The sequence below is a fragment of the Heterocephalus glaber genome, unplaced genomic scaffold (assembly GCF_053883595.1).
Source record: "Heterocephalus glaber isolate CG9 unplaced genomic scaffold, H.glaber_assembly_v1.0 deba00001504, whole genome shotgun sequence".
In the NCBI taxonomy this organism is placed as follows: Eukaryota; Metazoa; Chordata; class Mammalia; order Rodentia; family Bathyergidae; genus Heterocephalus; species Heterocephalus glaber.
The window spans coordinates 6,871,216-6,890,743 of NW_028258324.1; the positions used below are offsets into that span (position 1 = coordinate 6,871,216).

Consider the following 19,528-nt stretch of genomic DNA (forward strand, 5'->3'; position numbering starts at 1 on the left):
TTACTTTTCTAAGAGAAAAATATATTGTATATATCTCTTAGATATGCACAATTTTTTGTTTGCTTTTAAGTGCTAGAAGTTGTCTTTTCTAATTAAGAGCCTAGAAAATTACATGCAGTTCTTGCTGTTATAAAAAGTATTAAAGAGGAGTTTGCTAAATAAAGTGAATCTTATGTTGACTTTTGCTATTAGGAAAAACATCATTTTTTTTTTACATAGACTTAGTTAATGTGTTATACCTATATAAGTAGCTTTAAAACTGGGGAGGAGAAATAATTTGCTAGTTGATCCTTTGAATAATTAATTAAAATGAATCTGGAGTTAGCATTTGTCAGCATTGAGATTTCATCTTCATAGCTTTCTGTCTATATGTATTTGTGTGAGTTAATCTTTTTGTCTGTAAAGTGTGAAAATAATAGTACTTGCCTCCAGCAGTTGTTAATAGAATTTAGCATAGGTATGTAGCAGAGCGAGTGGTTGATAGTAACCAGTGAAATGTCAGCTCATTTTTGAAGAAAAGTCTATCCTACAAGTTTTTTTTTCTTGGTAATAAATTTGTTGGTAGGAAAAATTACACAGTTCTAAGGTTAATTTGGAAAGAAAAGCCAAATAAACGTATTCCTTTAATAAAGAAAATGTATATTGCCTTGGACCATGGTAGGTATTTTACTATCTTGTAGTTGATTTGAGGTATTGAACGCAAAATAATTTGGCTTGTATTTGCATGAATTTTTAAAGCCTAAAAGGACTATTGATCTGTGTCTTAAGGAATAACATTTTAAGCCCAGTTTGCTGCTAAATTGCGTCAGATTGCTATCTTACCTAAGCTTTTATGCCAATAGTTTGTCTTTGGATTTTCATGCTGAATAATTTTAAATTTAATGATCTGTTGTTGTAAATAAACTCTTGATCACCTTTGCAGAGTTATATATTTACCTAAGTATAGAAACACTAGAACTAGAACACTAGAACTAGAACACTAGAATAGAAATATATTTACCTAAGCATAGAAACACTAGGCAGGTCTTTGTTTAACATTTCCTTGCTCTCTGATCATGGCCCAGCCTTAGAGCTCTAGGCTTGGCAGAAGGGATCATATGCTTTTGAAGAATGTTGTCTTTCTCCTAAGATGTACTCTTGTCTGAATGTAGTTGTTTCTCCTCTACCTAGTATATATCACACGTGCTTGTCTGTGTTTAGAATGGCTTTCCAGTAGAATAATAGCTGAGGGTGGAAGGTTTGTTCACCACTGATTCTCCCACTGTGTGTGATACAGCACAAGGCCCTTTGTATGCATTAATAAATACTTGTTAAGTGAAAGGATGAATGACATTGACTAAATTAAAAGTTTTGTTACTGAGATGGGGAGGAAGCAGGATCTGTGAACCAATTTTTTAAATAATAATTTGTATAAGACTTAAGGTATTTGTGCTCATAAAAAAATGAACTCTTTAAGATGTGATTGGGCTGGGGATGTACCTGAGTGGTATTGTGCTGGCCTAGCATGCGTAAGGCCCTACCTTTGATCCCCAGTACCTCAAAAAATAAAAAATGAAAAGATGTGATTTATTAGCTTTTTGTTTTTGGAGTATCAGGGCTGAGCCAGCAGCTGCCTTCCTTCTGAAAAAGGAAAGGAAAAAAAGGATGTAGCATTTAGAGTATAAAGCTGCCCTAATAAGAACACAAGCTTGTCTTACAATAGCAATGAGACTGCCCAGTAATTTAACTGCTTCAGATTCCTTATTCCTTTAACAGGATTTAGCTCAGCACCTAGCACATAGTAAAGGTAGTTTGTTGGGTGAGTCAGTTAGCCTGCAAAGGATTTAAATCATGAATTGCCACCTACTTTCTGCAAGTGTTAAGACCATCTTTGAATAAGAGCTTCTAGAATATAAAATGGATCTAAAAAGTTTTATAAACACTGTATTGCCTTGATTCTCCAACTTGAGCATGCATCAGTAATACATAAGGGGCTTGTAAATTGCTAGGTTTACTTTCCCCATCCTTGGATTGCATGGTAGTTGCAGAGGATATAATTGCATTAACAAGTTCTCAGGTGGTAGGGGTGATACTTATTCTGCTGCTCTTGCTGGGACCTAATGCTGAGACCCTTGCTCTATCTGCATTCCTCTTTAGATCATTCACACTGTTGCTTTGCAGGTTTTGAGAAGCATTGCAGTAGGAGTTAAGTGTTTAACTCTTAACTTATTTCTAAGACTTACCTGGCTCATTCCTTCTCTTATATGTATGTTAATCATCTACTGCATTGTACACAGTGCCTGTGAATATCTTCAGGAAATGTTCTTCTGTGGGCCATATTTTCCACACATATGGGTGTGGTGGTACATACTTGTTATCTCAGCATTCAGGGAGGCTGAAGCAGGAGGATCCCAAGTTTGAGCCCATCCTGGACAACTTAGTGGCTTAGCGAGACCATCTGTGAAAAAATGAATGAATGCGCTGGGGACATAGCTCAATGCAAAGGCACTGGCAATCTCTAGTACTTAAAAAAAAAAAAAAAGAATGCACCTTGTCCCAGTCAGAAGATAGACAATGATACTCATGATCTACAAGGAAACATTTTTTATTCTTACAAACTTTAATTTGGAATAAATGTTGAGATATAGAGCAAAAATTTTATGAAATTGAGCCTAAATGATGAATGATTGTCTTTCTTATTACCTTTTTATCCTTTATTGATGTATTTCTCTTTGTCATGGTTGGTTTTAAACTACCAAGCATACTTCCTGAACTTTTCTGGGTTTTCTTTAGATAGTTTCAGCTAATGTCTCCATTTCACCATTATATTTTGAATTTAAGGCTAACCTAGTCTTATGGTACAGCATTCTATGTATGTCTCAGATTTTGTTGACCCCATTTTAAAGATAGGGTTGTATTTTCTTTTGTCTTTGAGTAATATAAGATGTAACAAATCAATGGAGAGAAGATATTTGAGGAAGAAGTGAGAGGTATGTTAACTAGCACCGACTTGAATTTATGGACTGCTTTATGTTTCCCAAGGCTGTGGATCTTTCCATTGATGAGTCTAGCTTGACAGGAGAGACAACACCTTGTTCTAAGGTGACAGCTCCTCAGCCAGCTGCAACTAATGGTGATCTTGCATCAAGGAGTAACATTGCCTTCATGGGGACACTGGTCAGATGTGGCAAAGCAAAGGTAACTTTCTTCTTTTGAAAAAAGCAGTTCATTTGTTTATAACTGGTTTCTCAAATTTTTGACTTTTATGTGTTTTTAGTTTTTTTTACCCCAAAATACTGAATATGACAAAAGACAGTTGAACCTAAAGCTGGGCATCTGGGAAATTGGGGAGAAGCTGTGTCCGTGAAATACACAATTCTACCATTTACTGGATAATGGGTAGTCCTTTTTAAAGATAGAAACAAAGTTCATTACTAGTTAAATAAAATTTTAATTAATATGGTACCAGCTATGATGTACTGACTGCAAACTGTTTACCTAATATTTGATTTCAACTATTTCTTTTTGGAGGCACCATTCAGTCGTATAGAAGTGGGAACAAGAAGCTACGTTAAATGTTTTTTAGTGTAAGACAGACCTGAATTTCAGAAATAATAATTTAGGGAAAAAAATAGACCTCAGAATTGAGTTAGTAGTAAGTTTGAAAAGATTTTTATTTCCAAGATTTATAAACTGTAAATACTAATTATAGTAACATAAAAAGTAAACTTACTAAGGGAACCTTGAATATGTATGTCAGATCTGTAGGTGAGAAGATTTTGAAGAAAGAGAATTAATGGGGTTTTGTTTATTTTTCTGGTTGAGGAAAGTGAATCCATGTGTAAAAGAATTTTCTTATTTATCCCCTTAGGGTATTGTCATTGGAACAGGAGAAAATTCTGAATTTGGGGAGGTTTTTAAAATGATGCAAGCAGAAGAAGTGAGTACTTAATATGTTAATGTTGTATTTATTTCACGTCTGAAATTCATTGTGAGTACAAGAGAATATTTTTGAATTCTTGTTTATACTATTGAGAGCAATATCTTACTCAGAATATCTCTTAAGTTGTCCCTGCTTAGATACATGCCGGAAAACCTATAATTAGAAGGGCCTGAATTGACATTGTTAATATTCCAAAAGATTTTGACTTTTACTTATTATAGTGGGATGAGATTTATGGCCAATTTTTTTATAGAGCTTATTCATTTTAGAAATCGGCTTCATATTAATTTTAAAGTTTACTTTTTTTGGTGTTGAGGGTTCCCATGTGCTAAGCATGTGCTCTGCCACTGAGCTTATACCCTTAGCCCCCCAAGGTTACTATTTAGTATGTTTTTGCCTCAGAACAAGTCTATTGAAATTTTTCACTGCATAATTCCAAGTGGGAGTTTGGCAAATGAAATAATGTAGAATATGATTTTGGTTAAGAGTACTAAAGGTGGGTTCTTTCATTAAATACTTTTTCTGTGGATGTTGCATTCTGCAAATGTCATGTTCTTCCAAAATTATCTGAATTTCTCAGGTAACTTGCCCAGATTTGTTTTTGATGTAATGTGGAAAGCCACTCCAAGAAGCTTGGCAGTGAAGGGATAGCTGAGGAAGAAAGTTGGCAGAGGAGGGAGCCTATGGGATCAAACTTGGGTTACTAGCATGTTTGCAGACACAGAAGGGAAAAGTTAGAAAAGTGAGAAAGCAGGTGATAATATTGAAATCTTAGAGACATAACATTTTTTTTTTTTCGCAGTGGGATGCATAGACTGGATTTTTCCAAATGTTTGTGGTTTTTAAAATTGAAAGTTCTGTCATTCCTTACCATTTGACTTAGGTATTATTTAAAATCTAAGCTTCAGTTTCTTCAGGGAAGCTTGGCACATTTATGTTATGGAAGAGTTGTGTGGGTGACTTAAGAATACGTATGTCAAGCGGTTTACCAGAGGGCCTAGCACTTGGTAAAGCGTAATCAATTAGGTAATTGTGGTGATATTCTTCTCAATTTGTCCAGGCACCAAAAACCCCTCTGCAGAAGAGCATGGACCTCTTAGGAAAACAACTTTCCTTTTACTCCTTTGGTATAATAGGTAAGAGAAGAGTGAGTATGTATATATTACATTTTTACTTGGGTTTTCTTTTTTGAATCTGAAGGGTGGTATTCTAGTTCTGTCTGTTTGCTTTTCTTTAAGCTTAATAGTTTTTTAAAAAAATTATAAAGCCAATTATTGTTTTCTTCTACAAAGAAACAAAATGGAACTGTGTAAATCCTATACTGAAAGAGCATTTCTGTGAACATTTGAGTATTTGTCTTCCCAGTCTTACCCAAAATGTGGTACTGTTTTATGGACTGCTTTTATTTTTGTTTCACAGTCTTCATCATAAACATTAAACAGATGCTCACCTAAAATAAATTAAAAGGTTGTATAATATTTCATTTTGTAAACCTAATCACAGATACCTTTTTAGACATTTCTGTAAATTTTTTGAAGTTTTTTTATGTATAGAAATAATCTGAAGTGCAGATATCTTAAACATTGCTTTTTTCTTTAGGATAGATTTTTAAAACTAATATTGAGTCCAAGGGTGTCTATGTAAGTTTTAAATTTTTTGCCAACTTTGAGTGTTGACATTAACATCACAGATGAAAATCAACTTCTCACACTGTTTCACAGTGCATTATTAAAGATACTGAAAAATATTAAAATACTGAATACTTTGTTGTATATGTGTTGACCTTTTTCAGTTTTGAATTGCCCACTATCTCATTTCTTCTTTTTTTGTCACTTAAGTCAGATTGTAGCAGCTCTTCATATAAATAGGATTTAATTCTTTAGCTGCTTACATTGTAACTATTTTTCTCCCAATTTTAATATTATCTTTGAGGGACAGATAATAAACTTGGTAGGAGGGAGATGCATGTAATTGAAAATTCTCTTTTCCTGAGATTTAAAAAAAAACTGGTATGTTTTTGGGGTATATAATTATAATCATCTTCAGAATTGGTACATATACATATTGTATCTTAATCATTTTTACTTTCCCTCCCCCTCTCCATGTTCTCATATTCCCCTCTGACTCCATCCCACATCCCCTTTCCATCTCCACAAAGTCTGCCTCCCTGTTTCCTGAATTCTGAGGTTCCTTTAGCACATTTTTGCTGATCATTTCTGTGGTTAAGATTTCTGTTATTCTATTCTTAAGGACTCTCCCAACTCTGTCAATAAGAACATTAAACATTGTTCTACTAGAGTCAGTTCTTTTTTTTTCCTTTTTTCTTTTCTCATTTCTTTTCATTCATTCATTCTCTTTTCTTGTGGTAGCCTTGGGGCTTGAACCTAGAGGCTTGCATATGCTATGCCACTGGGCTATACCTCCAGCCTATCTTATAGTATTAATTTTGATGGTTAATTTTACTTTGAGTTTTTAAAACTATACAGTTTAAGGTAAAGCTATAACTTTTTTACTCAAAAGTTAATTATCCCACTACTATTAGTTCTATAATCCATTCTTTATTAACTGAATTGTAATGACATCTTTATTTGTGACAAATGTGTTAATTTTAGAATCTTTATTTTCTTAATTCTCCCACCCATGTTATTTTAATTAATCTGGCTAGCTTAGTGTTTGATAGTCAGCAATACAATATTTCTCTTAGGTAATTTTAGTGAAATTATTCCTTAGATATCACTTCCTTATTTTTGGTTATCTGTTGGCATTATGAACATAATGTAGGAGGTTTAATGTTGCTTTTGGGTAAGAGCCTCATGTATATTCTCATATAGCTCCTTTGATTATTGCTATTTATAGAAATTTTATAATGAATTTGATAAATTGAAGGATGTCCTAGCCAATTAAATCTATTTTATATTAACAGTACTATAAAACCATCATATTTAATGATAAATATACTCCAAGTTTATAATTATGTTTTTATTTTAGTATAATACATTGGATATAATTTTTCATGTCAGAGTAGTCTTGTGGAATAGGAGGAGGGTCAAGATGTAGATCAGGAGTAAGCAAACGTTTTTGTGAAGAACTTGATAGTAAATATTTTAGGCATGTAGTTTATACAGTCTGTTGGAAATGCTTAATTTGCCATCAGCATGAAAGTAGTGAGACAAATTGATGTGGCTCTCTTCCAATAAACTTTATAAAAACAGACAGGAGGCCCATGGATTATTGCATGCTGACCCCTAATATAATTCATGGTCAGAATTTCTTTTTATCATATTTGTGGTAGGATTTGAGAGGCTCAGTATGTGGGTTATTATAGTTACACAAAGGTAGAAAAAAATGCTTTAAATGTCCATGTTGATCTAGAATACAATCTTGAGGTTGCTTTATGAAACCTTTAATGAGTCTATGTTTTCTTTTTTCTTGCAAACCTGGAGGTGTACCCTTTGTCCCTTTTCTTCTATAAGATAAAATGTAAAAGCAGGGAGTACGGTTTATGTTAATTGCTATCTGCCTGCCTGCCTGTGTGCCTACCTGGTGGTACTGGGAATTGAGCTCTCAGCCTTAGACATACTGGTCAAGCATGCTACCTCAGCACTTTTTATCTTTTTTTGAGTCAGGGTCTCATTAGTTTGCCCAGTTTGGTTTTGAACTTGTGTTTATTTTGTTCTTTTGGTTTTTTGAGACATGGTCTCGCTTTATAGTTGAGGCTGGCCTTGAACTCATTGTATAGCCCAGGCTGGCCTCAAACTCATGGCAGTCCTGCCTCAGCCTCCCGAGTGCTGGGATTGCAGGCATGTGCCACCATGCCCGGCCTGGGTTTAAACTTGTAATCTGTATATCTCAGCCTCCTGAGTAGTTAGGGTGACAGGCATATGCCAGCACACCTGGTTTAAAGTTTTTTAAGTAAGTACCATAAAAGTAGTAATGTGTAAATGTTAATTCATTTTTAGGTATCATCTAAGTAAGATACATCACTCTTTGGGATAGGTTCTAAGTCTTCCTTCATATGCAGTACAAAGTCAGGTGATGTCTAGATACTGAGTCATGAAAAGTAAAACTGTAGTAATTTATTTTTGCAAAATCTATAGTAAATAGAAGATCTATATGTTTTATAGGTCTGTCTCAGTTTTTGGAGTGCGTGAAAATGTTGGTAATATTTTCTTGAACTATGAGTTACTGCTTTGAGGGGTGAGTGGGAGCAGTGACAACAAAAGGTAAAGCTGTGTCGTGTGTATGCACATGCACAGCACTGTCTTTTAAACAGTGTTAGATTTAATCTCCCTAGTGGATTTTTGTAAAACCTTGTAATTGTGATCTGGTGTATTTTCCCTTTCCTATCAAGGGACCTTTTGGATGCCTTTAGTTATTACTCTATCCCTTCTGGGTGATTTATAGAAAAGAGAAAAATATTTGATTTTGTTCTAGGTATCATCATGTTGGTTGGCTGGTTACTAGGAAAAGATATCCTGGAAATGTTTACTATCAGTGTAAGGTAAGTTCTAGTACTTTGTTTATAAATGAAGTCTTGTGCCTCTTATCTCTCTGGTTGAGATACTGTGAAATCATTATGGGAAGTCAATAGTATATGGAGCCCACAAGACTATAATATCTCTACTTAGGTAGTTGTAAAGCTATAAATTGAAGTAGTTCTAGGAAAATGAAACCCTGTGTGTGTGGCAGCAGAGAAAGCCCCTATTAGATGTCTGGAATTATTAGCCTACTATTGCATTTCATATATAAATAAACAAGGATTGTCAAATGGGAAACTAGCAGCATGAAGGAGAAAGACTACAATGAGGAAAGTGAATAATCAGTCTCAGGAAAAAGAATTCAAGAAGTAGAAGATGAATTTTTTAAAAAGTCTATTTTTAGAACTTTCTTATGTCTATGATAGTTGGACAGATTGTTCCAGAAAGTGATCAGAGAACAGTTTCTAGAAATTAATATTATTGCTGAAATTAAAAATTTAATTATAGGACTAGAATATAAAATTGAAGAGGTCTCCTAACAGTAAATGTATGAAGTAGAATGAAATAAAACTAACAAAAGAAGAATAATTTCAGGAAATAGTATTTCTTTTTTTTGGTACTGAGGATCAAACTCGGGACCTTGCTCTTGTGAGGCAGGCGGCAGCACCACTGAGCTAAATCCCTGGCCCAGGAAATAGTATTTCTCACTAGTGTGAGTTTCAAAAACAGGCAAGAGGAAATTATATAAGAAATAATACACACAAATAGTTTTCTTAAGCCAAATCAAAAAGCGAATCTTTTTATATAGTAGATTGAAAAGATTCACCAAACAGGGTGAAAGGAACTGTTAACCTACATGTATCATTGTATGTATGAAAGAAGTCAGGTCATCTACAAAGAAAGGAAAATTAGGCTGTCATCAGACTTCTCATTAGCAACAATTCCCAGAATGGGGCCTTTCTAAACATTCTGACTCAACAGCTTTCATAGGCCACATCTGATACCTGTGCCCTGAACATAGCTGAGCAAATTCAAGTGTCCATCTTTTTTTTTTTTTTTCCCCCCATTAACTTTATTGGTACATTTTAGGTATAAAATACAGTTACATTCATCATTGAGATCGTGTACCTTTACATGAGTCTCTTGGTTCTTATTTTTTTTCCCCTTCCCCTGCCCTCCCTTCACCCCCTCCACCCTTCCCTATTTGCAAAGACTTTGTTTCCATTTTTTTCCTCTTCTCATATTTTTTCCTTTCCCTTTTTTCCCTTTCCCTACCCCTCCCAATTCCCCTGCTCTTTTCGACCTTTTCTTCCTGTTACACAATATCAGTTATACATTTTTTAAATTACAATATTAAGATCTAGGAGATATTACCACAGATTTTACAGAATTTAAAAGGATATAGAAAGCATATTACAAAAATCTTTTTTGAAATAAATTTGACAATTTCTAAGAAGTACCTTGGAAGACAAATTAATGAAACTAACTGTGGAGGAAATATAAAATTTGAATAGCACCTATTAAAGAAAGTATATTCCTAGCTTGAAAACCTGCCTATATGACAACAGCAGGCTCATAAACATTTTAACTGATAAATTATGTCAAACAATTAAAGCAGAAAAAAGAAGGAACACTTCTCCCCTCATTTTAGGAACTCAACATTGTGCTAATCCTAAAATTGGATAAAGATAATAGAAGAAAAAAGTATGAACATAGACAAATTTGTTTAACAAAACAAACTTTTGGAAGTCAGATCTGGCAGTATATAGAAAGTGGTTTTATTATAGGGATGGCAGTGTTGGTTCAGCATTGGAAGATCCACCCCCAAAAGTCATCATTTAACAGAAGAAAGGAGAAAGCCATATGATCCTGTCACTAGTTGGAGAAAGAGTATTGGACTAGATTCTACAGCTGTTCATGGTAAAAGCTATCAGGAGACTAGAAGTAGAACAGAACCTCCTCAACAGATTAAAGACATATACTCCATACTTCCAGCGAGAACGCCTTATATGAATGGAGAAGACACAGTGCTTTCTCCTTAAGTTGTTGAACAAGGGCAGACATGCTTACTCTTCATCTGTCCATTAAACTTTGAAACCTAGTCCCCACCAAAATAGTCTGGCAATAAAATGACACAACTAGGATAGGATTGGCACGGCAGAAGCAAAATCTTTATATGTAGATGAAATGATCATCTACAGAGAAAATACTAAGAAATCTCTAGGAGCCCCTAGAACTTGTATTTGAATTTAGCAGGATTAGAAAACACAAGGTATATATAAAAATTCAGGTCTGTGTATACTTGCTATAAATGAAGAACTGGGTATTGAAATTTAAAAGTTATGTAGGAGTACAAAGGACCTAGAAAAGTTAAAAACAAAAACAAAAATAGTGTTGGAAGACGTTTAGTACCTAATTTTAAGACTTTTTCTAAAGCTACAGTAATCAAGGCAGTGTTGGTATAAGGAAAGACATATATATCATTTGAATAAAACAGAGAATCTAGAAATAGAACTACACATATATAGTCCACTGAGTTTTGAAAGATTATTTAACATTAGCATTTTATAGAATATAAACTCAATTCAAGAGCCAAGGAAGAGATAGTGTTTTCAGCAAATGGCACTAGCACACCTGGTATCCGTATATAAAAAATTAACCTCAACCCTTTTTTTCCATGCATGAAAATAACTTGAAGGGATCTATGAACCTAAATAAGAAAGTCTAAAAGTATAAAACTTTAAGAAGAAATTATAAGGGAAAATATTTATGAATTCAGGGTAGGCAAGAACTACCTAGGATACAAAAACCATGATGTATAAAAGAAAAAAATTGATAAATGAGATTCCATCAAAATTTAGAACTTTAAATGACATCATTAAAATGAAAAGCCTTAAACAGTCCATATTTACAATGCATATAACGTATGAGCAGAATATATAAAGAATTCTTAGAGCTCATTAATAGACAACCCAATTAAAATGTAGACAGACATAAGATGATAAATAGACAGTATAGCACAAGGAATAGTGTGCAACTCTAGAATCAGAAAAATACTAATCAGTACAATAATAAGATTGAATTACACACTCATTAGGGAGATGAAGTCAAAAGTTTTAAAAGCCTTGTCATGACTTTTTTTTTTTTTGATGGATTCTCCCCCTTTGTGTTTAATTTGTCATGCCCAATGGATTCATTCTGCTGGGTTTCCTGGGGTTGTGATCCTCATTGTCTTTTCCTAGGGTATTGTCTAAAATTTTTTGGAGTGCTGGTTTGGTATTCATGAAGTTCCTGAGGTGCTCTTTATCATGAAAGTATCTTATTTCTCCATCCATTTTGAAAGATAGTTTTGCAGGGTACATCAGTCTGGGTTGGAGGCTGTTTTCCTTTAGGGCTTGAAATACATCACTCCAAGCTCTTCTTGCCTTGAGGGTTTGCATTGAGAAGTCTGCTGTGATTCTGATGGGCTTTCCTTTGTATGTGATTTGTTTCTTTTCTCTCACTGCTTGTAGAATTTTATTCTGTTGGATTTCTGGAATCCTAACTATTATATGCCTATGTGTAGATTGTTTTTGATTAAGGCTAGCTGGAGTCCTATATGCCTCACTTATCTGTATGTCAAGTTCTTTTCCCCTTCTTGGGAAGTTTTCTGCCATCACTTCTGTGAAAAGTTTTTTTATGTCATCTGCACTCTCTCCTCTTTCTTCATTGACTCCAATCAGCCTTATGTTATTCTTCTTTGCCTCATCTAGCAGCTGCTGGATTGATTTCTCATGTTCCCTTACAATTTTAAAGCAATTTTTCTTTTCCTCCTCACTAATTGCAGTCTTATCTTCTGTATGTGAAATTCTGTCCTCACATTAGCTCATTCTGCTCTGCAGACTTTCGATGGAGTTTTTAATCTCTTGGAAATCTGTTTGTATCTGTTTTATGGATTCCATTTGTTTCCTATGTTGGGATTCCATTATGTTCCTCAGATCCTCTAATTTTTTATCTGTGTCCTCTCTAGATTTATTAATGATGTCTTGCACCGTGAGCAAAATCTTTGCTGTTATCTGAGTAATTATTTCTGATTTCATTTTTCCCAGATCCTCTTTTGTTGCCAGTTCAGAGAGTTCAGGTGGTTGAGTATTAGAGTGTTCCATCTCGTTTCCCTTTGGGGTTGCTGTAGGTGATCTGGAAGTCTGTTTTTGAGGCTTGTTTATGGGTCTTCTCATTTCCACGGGGTGGGGTCGTGCTTCTGGCACCCATGCGGCTCACCTTCTCTGCCTTAGGAGCTAGGTATGGCCGTAGAGGAGCTTCTTTCCAGGTTCTGGGACTGGCTCAGCTTCTCTGCCCTAGGAGCTTGGGATAGTGGTGGGGGAGCTTCCTTCTGGGTGCTGGGACTGGCTCACCTTTTCTGCCCTGGGAGCCTGGGATGGCAGTGCAGGAGCTTCCTTCTGGGTTCTGGGACTGGCTCACCTTCTCTGCCCTAGGAGCCTGGGATGGAGGCGGGGAGCTTCCTTCTGGGTGCTGGGACCATCTGAGCTTCACTGTTCTAGGAGCCTGGGATGGAGGCGGGGAGCTTCCTTCCGGGTGCTGGGACCACCTGAGCTTCTCTGCCCTAGGAGCCTGGGATGGAGGCGGGGAGCTTCCTTCCGGGTGCTGGGACCAGCTGAGCTTCTCTGCCCTAGGAGCCTGGGATGGAGGCGGGAAGCTTCCTTCCAGGTGCTGGGACCGGCTGAGCTTCTCTGCCCTAGAAGCCTGGGATGGAGGCAGGGAGCTTCCTTCCTGGTGCTGGGCACAAGTGTCCATCTTGTGAGAGTTCTTTTACTAGCATGTATAGCAGTCACTCAAGTGCAGGAGATGAGGTCAACCTTTTGAGAACAGGAATAACCCTGCATTAAAATTAACCTCATGTTCCACAGGAACCAACATCTCTGTTGTAAACTTTTCAGGGTGTCTCCAAGGCACACTAGAAGAGCCATTATATTCAGAAAATGCAAAGCCACAACTTCCTATAAAGTGATTGTGATTCAGTCCAGAGACAGTGCGGAATCCCTTTATCATAAATGGTGTTGCCTAGCAACATAACTGACATACTACCTTGTCTAGTCAGTAGGGGAACAGAACTAAAGAATTAACCACATGTAGAAAGGAAAAAATATTTTATTAAATCTTTATCTATAGCAACATGAGATTACAATAGATGACAGTAGTGTAGAGATACCAAGAAATGGGAAACATGATTGTAAATGTCTAGATTATACCTGGCCAAAGTATCAGTCCAATTAATTACAAATAGGGAAGCAAATTCTCTGAATATTTGTTTTTTTACTTATCCTTGCATGAAATCCAGCAAAGTAAGGGTGAAGGCAGAGATGATGATGTATGGGTGGTATGAAAGGGTAAAATTCATGTAAGCATCTTAAGTCCTCAGTGGCATCTTGGTAGTAGGTGTAGGAAGTAAAAGTGCAAATATGAGAACAAAAGCCAATATATTTCAAAAGGAAAAATTGAATAGACTATGAGGAATAGGTAGACTGAATAAGAAGTAAAAGTATACTTATGGTATAGTGAAGGAATAAATTGTTTTCCTTCAAAGGAGCAAAAATGCATATGCAACTAACTTTTGGTTTAAACCTGTATAAGTAGCCATTTATAGATGATATGAGTTTAGATATGAAATAAATTTAAAATGGGGTTTGAGTTTTAAATAGTAACCATTGGGATATGATTGTACCCAATTTTAATATGAGGATTTCTATACTATATCTGTTCCACCTATCTGTCGAAATTGATGTATCATGACTTTTATACTTTCTTCAAGATCTTTCAATGAACAAGAAATTTTAAATAAAATAGAATAAAATCATTCTATTTTGCAATTACAATATGAGTTCATTGGACTCATAAATCTCAGATATATTATGGTTCTTCAGTGATCTAATTTTTCCTGTTTCTTGAAACATTTTGCTACCTCATCACTCGAAGACTTATTTTAACAATTATTTCCAAATGTACTAAAATGATTAAAAAATAAGAAAAGCAGAAGACGATGGGATTGCCTGGAATATTGATGTACTAATAAAATTAGGTCATCACCATCCTGTTATTCTTTAGTTTTTTTATTGTATTACTCAAAATATCACATCATTTAAGAAGTGTGGAAAGTCTGGAGACAGTCTGTGTAGATCTTTTTTGTGGTGGTTGTAACATTCATTGAGCAAAGGTAAAAATTCTGAACTTTTTATTTTCTACCATAATGGCAGAGAGAATAATTGACAGAGAAAACTTTACAGTTATTAGACAAATTAGAAGATGAATGCAGAGAGCTAGATAGAAGCACAGTAAGCTACAATGATATGGGTAAAAGTAATCATATAATTGAAAGCTCAAGCCTGAGTCCTTGAGTAATGATACTGTAAATTTTCTCAGAACTCCTGAATTGATGAGTGAACAATGTATATTTAAGGGCAAAAGAAAAGAAACAGGCATTCTTCAGCAAGACTTTTTCATATAGTGTGTCTTAGTTACTTTTCTTGTCTCCCGCCAAGATACAATACCTAACACCCACGAGTTAAAGGAGGAAAGGTTTATTTTAGCTCACTATTTGTAGAGGGCTCCATCCATAGTCAGCTGGCTTCAAGGCAGGGCATGGCAGTAGAGAAACAGTCCATGGGTAGGCAGGAGGCAAGTAACAGCAAAGCAGGAGCCTTCCTTATTTAATTCTCTTTTTATTCCATCCAGGCACTCAGGTAAATCACCTAGGCTAGTGGCACTCACACCTAGGGTGGATCTTCTGTCTTCAGTAAATCCATTCAGCCACACCCAGAACTACAGTGAACCCTTGACTTATGAACTCAGTTCTTTCGAGAAGGCTGGTTGTAACTCAGGTTGGTCAGTGAAGGCTCAGGCTCTTCTACACTGCCTTCAAAGTCTCTCTCCTGTATACAGCAGATCTCAGTGTCCTTAGAGAGACATTGGCCCAGGATTTCTAAATTAACCACACACAGGAAACGATGTTGTAGTATTCCTTCCAGAACTCTTTAAGGGTTAAACTGTATCTGAGACCATCTGGAAGCAAAATCGTCTGGCATTTGGGTCATAACTCAAGACTTAGGTCACAAGTTAAAACTAAAATTCCAGTCATAACCCAAGTTGTTTGTATGTCAGGCCAGTCGTAACTCGAGAGTCCATTGTATGCCAAAACATTCTGGTAACTGGAGGGTCCATTGTATGCCAAACCATTCCAGTATCACACACTTATGACCCAGCCACCTCCCAAAAGCCACACCTATGAGCATATGAGGCTTTGAGGGGACATCTAGATATAAACCGTAACACAGTGTTTTCCAACAAGAATTTAGACCATCCCTTTTTGCTAACAATTTGTAATGAGATTCTTTCATCTTTTATGGTGTTTATTTAACCAAAATTTGTCTTGTGCTATTTATATGTAAGAGGAGAAATGCTGAAAGTGATAGGAATATGAGGGTGATTAAAAGGAAATAGGAGCTGGGAATTTAGCTCAGTGGTTTCGCCGCCTGTGGCATAAGCGCAAGGACCCGAGTTCGATCCCCGGTACTCCCCCAAAAAAGGAACTAGATAATGCAGAAGTGGAAAAATTTGTGGGATTTACCATTGTAATTGGTGTTTATAAATCTAAAATAGGAAATTTTTTAATTAAGAGGCAAGGGAACTATCCTCTTTAAAAGTTATGAGCCATCAGTAATTTCAGTATGTTGCTTTTTGACAACAAATGCAAAAAGTGGAACCAGAGTAGATAAATTAGAACTTGTTAGAAATGTTTTTTTGAAATTTAGAATCAGTATTTAGAAGATCAGTATGTTTCAGGTTCATTAATGATTGTTGATGAGAAGTTAGTTACATTCAAAGAATATTGTCCATTTCGTATATAAGAATCTTCAAATCCAGGAATAGTTTTGGATTAAAATTAAAATTTCTAACAAAGTTTTTCACAGTTTGTTCATTTGTCTGTAAATAATTTGTAAAAATGATGTAAAAGATTCAAGTTTTGTTGGTTGTAGAGTATATGTCATGGTGTCTGCTTTCCTTGTTACAATAAGGGTTAGGAGAAGCACAAGAGAAGAAGTAGACTGTTCTCTTAGAGTTGTCCAAAGAAGAGAAGGAAGTATTAAATGGAAGTATTACATTTGTCTTAACTTCTCGGTGTGTACTGTTTAGTCAGTGATTTTATAAATGTTTACTTTCTGCTTTTCGAATCAACTTGTAAACAAAGCACGAAAAGGTTAATTTTGACTACAGAACAAGGTGTTAAATGATATTAAATTAGAGCAGTCAAAAGAAAAAGTAGGTAATGGAAATTAAGGAGTAGAAGCGCCAGAAGAAATGATGGTGTGAAGGGGAGGGGTGCTTACATCCTTATCTGTAGTGGAGTCAAGATGTGATACTTAGAATGGCACAAAGTAATATGTAAATTTTTGGTTGTTAAATTACAAAAGGAAATAGTGAATTTTACAAATGTGGTAGAATACATATGCTGCAAAATTCACTAAAGTGCATAGTTCAGTGGAATTAAGACCTTAATTCACAATGTTTTACATTTATTATCTCCAAAGGAAACCCTGTGCACATAAGGTGGTCACTGTCTCTTCCTCCCTTTCCCCAGTGCCTGGAAACCACTAATCTGCTTTTTGTCCCTTGGGATTTGGTTGTTCTAAATGTTTCACATGAATGGAATCATACACAGTACTATGTGTTCTTGTGTCTGGTTTCCTTTACTTAATGATTTCAAGGATCACCTGTGTTGGAGCATGTATTAGTACCTGATTTCTTTTTATGGCTAATATTCCATTGTATAGATATCACAGCTTTCCATTTAGCAGTTGATGGATATTTTGCACACTTCTCTCCTTTGGCCATTGTGAATAGTGCTACTACAAACATTCATGGACAACTCCCTTCCTCCCTGTTACTCTTTATCCCTCCCTTCTTCTTTTCCTTCCTCTTTCCTCTCTCTTCCTCCCTCCCTTTTTCCTTTCTTCCCTCCTCACCTTCCTTCTCTTCCTTCCTCTCTTCCTCTCTCCCTCCTTCTGTTCTTTCCATCCTCCCTCCCTTTTTTTCCTACAGTGTTGGATTGAACTCAGGGCCTCACACATGGCTATGAAAATGCTCTATTACTCAGCTGTATCCCCAGCTCTACAGGTTTTTATTTTAACATCTGTTCTTACCCATAATTATAAGTGAAGAAACTAAACTATACAGGTAGATTAATAAGTATCTAATAGCCAAAGTCACATGAGTAAAAGGCGACGAAGTTAGGTATGATATGAAACAAGGCAATATGATGTCAAAACATCATATTTAAACATTTTGCTTAACCTAGCACCTACTAGGTGTTCAATAAATCAGCTTTACCTTTAGAAATCAGTTTTGGGAGTTGAGTATTTTGCATTTTATTAGTCTTTAAATAATATACAATTCAAATTATTGCTATGGTTACTGTTTAACTTACATTTTAATACTGTGTATGTGTTCATTATAGTTTGGCTGTAGCAGCAATTCCTGAAGGTCTTCCCATTGTGGTCACAGTGACATTAGCCCTTGGTGTTATGAGAATGGTGAAGAAAAGGGCTATTGTGAAAAAACTACCTATTGTTGAAACTCTGGGTAGGTGTGTTGTTGAGAACGTACTTATGCAATGACACTTCAGTTCCTATCAGCAGTGAGTCATCTTCAGATTGTACAGTTTTTGTCCTAAAGAGGTTTATACAGTGGTTTTTGGTGTTGGGCATGGTTTTACAAACAACCAAAAAAGGCAATTAAAAGCTCATGTCTCTGAGAAGAAGTATTTATCCATTATAGAATGTTCTGATGGTTAAATCTTAAAAAATCCATACACTACATGAAATATTGGAATAAAATTAATAGAATGTTTTTCTTTTGACATTAGTTGATAATTATAGATCCCAAAACGTCATACTCAAGTTGAATTTGCTTATAAGAACAGTAAATGTATAGTAGTTGTCTTGCTGTAACATAACCTTATCCATGATATCCTGTGAAACTTTTTTTAAAAAAACTTACACTATCCATAAATATATTAAATTTAAATTCTAGTTTGCATTTTAATATTGAAAAGATAAAATACCTTGGAAAATCCTGACTGAAGGACTTATGTGGGTTTATATATAGGAATCCTTCAAACTTTATAGAAAATATATTCTACAGAATCAGGCTAAAATGGAATAGCTCCGTTGAAACTAAAGAAAATGTGAACATCTAATTTTAATTTTTAATTTCAGAAATTTAATATGATGAAAGCATAATATGAGAAATTAATCTAAAATTATCAATTATTGGTCTCTATAAAATTTGGAGAATAGGACAGGATTCCAGTCTTTATTTTTATGTCAACCTATTATTTCTCCCTGATTGTTTTTGGTGATAATGATTTATCCTTTAGGATGCTGTAATGTGATTTGTTCAGATAAAACTGGAACACTGACGAAGAATGAAATGACTGTTACTCACATATTTACTTCAGATGGTCTGCATGCTGAGGTATTCTATAGCATTTTTGTTAAAATAGTGTTTAACATTTCTAACCATTCCAATCTTTAGTTTCACACTTGATCTTAGCCAAAAAACTGAGAAGCAATCCAGTGTTTTGGTTTCAAAAGGATTGTAAATTTGCAGCAGAGTTATTTCCATCCCACGTGACTCTATTGAGTCTTTGTCTCACTCTGCTTGTGTACTTGCTCATTTCAGAACGTTTGATTCCTTTTTGATACCTCTGTTTCAGTCACCCCTACATCCATTCACCACCAAACCCCCTAGTTTTGACCTTCTAAATAACTTTCCTAGCCATCTCTTTCTTAGCCAGCTTCCCTAGTCCATGTTACTGTAATCTCTCACTTGGCCTCCTGATATGGCCTCTTGACTAGTCACTCTTATCTGTTCTCACTTTATGCAGTTTGTGGAATTTTTTTTTTTTAACAGTGAAAATTTGAGCATGCCAGTCCTTCAGTTAAAATGCTTCAACCCCCCCGCCCCCCCCGTTTTTGCTTACTCTAGAGAAAATATACTGGCTTTACAGTTCTGTCTTCATGACAAAATTCCTCCTAGCACTCTTGTCACTGCTTAAGATAGTCTGATGATCTCT

The 19,528-nt window shown here is 35.4% G+C and overlaps 1 protein-coding gene across 15 annotated transcripts in view; it reads left to right on the forward strand.

The window, feature by feature from the left end:
- Atp2c1 (ATPase secretory pathway Ca2+ transporting 1) overlaps positions 1-19,528 on the forward strand; it is a 141,592-nt gene that overhangs the window by 70,314 nt on the left and 51,750 nt on the right. For all 15 annotated transcript variants that reach the window (XR_015441113.1, XR_015441114.1, XR_015441116.1 and 12 more), the window contains 6 exons: positions 3,022-3,177; positions 3,851-3,919; positions 4,983-5,058; positions 8,357-8,423; positions 17,909-18,033; positions 18,830-18,927. Coding sequence is in view for 10 of the 15 variants with exons in the window: in XM_087186931.1 (XP_087043057.1) it covers positions 3,022-3,177; positions 3,851-3,919; positions 4,983-5,058; positions 8,357-8,423; positions 17,909-18,033; positions 18,830-18,927 (591 nt within the window). In the remaining 5 variants the exon portion in view is untranslated. The remainder of the gene's footprint in view (positions 1-3,021; positions 3,178-3,850; positions 3,920-4,982; positions 5,059-8,356; positions 8,424-17,908; positions 18,034-18,829; positions 18,928-19,528) is intronic.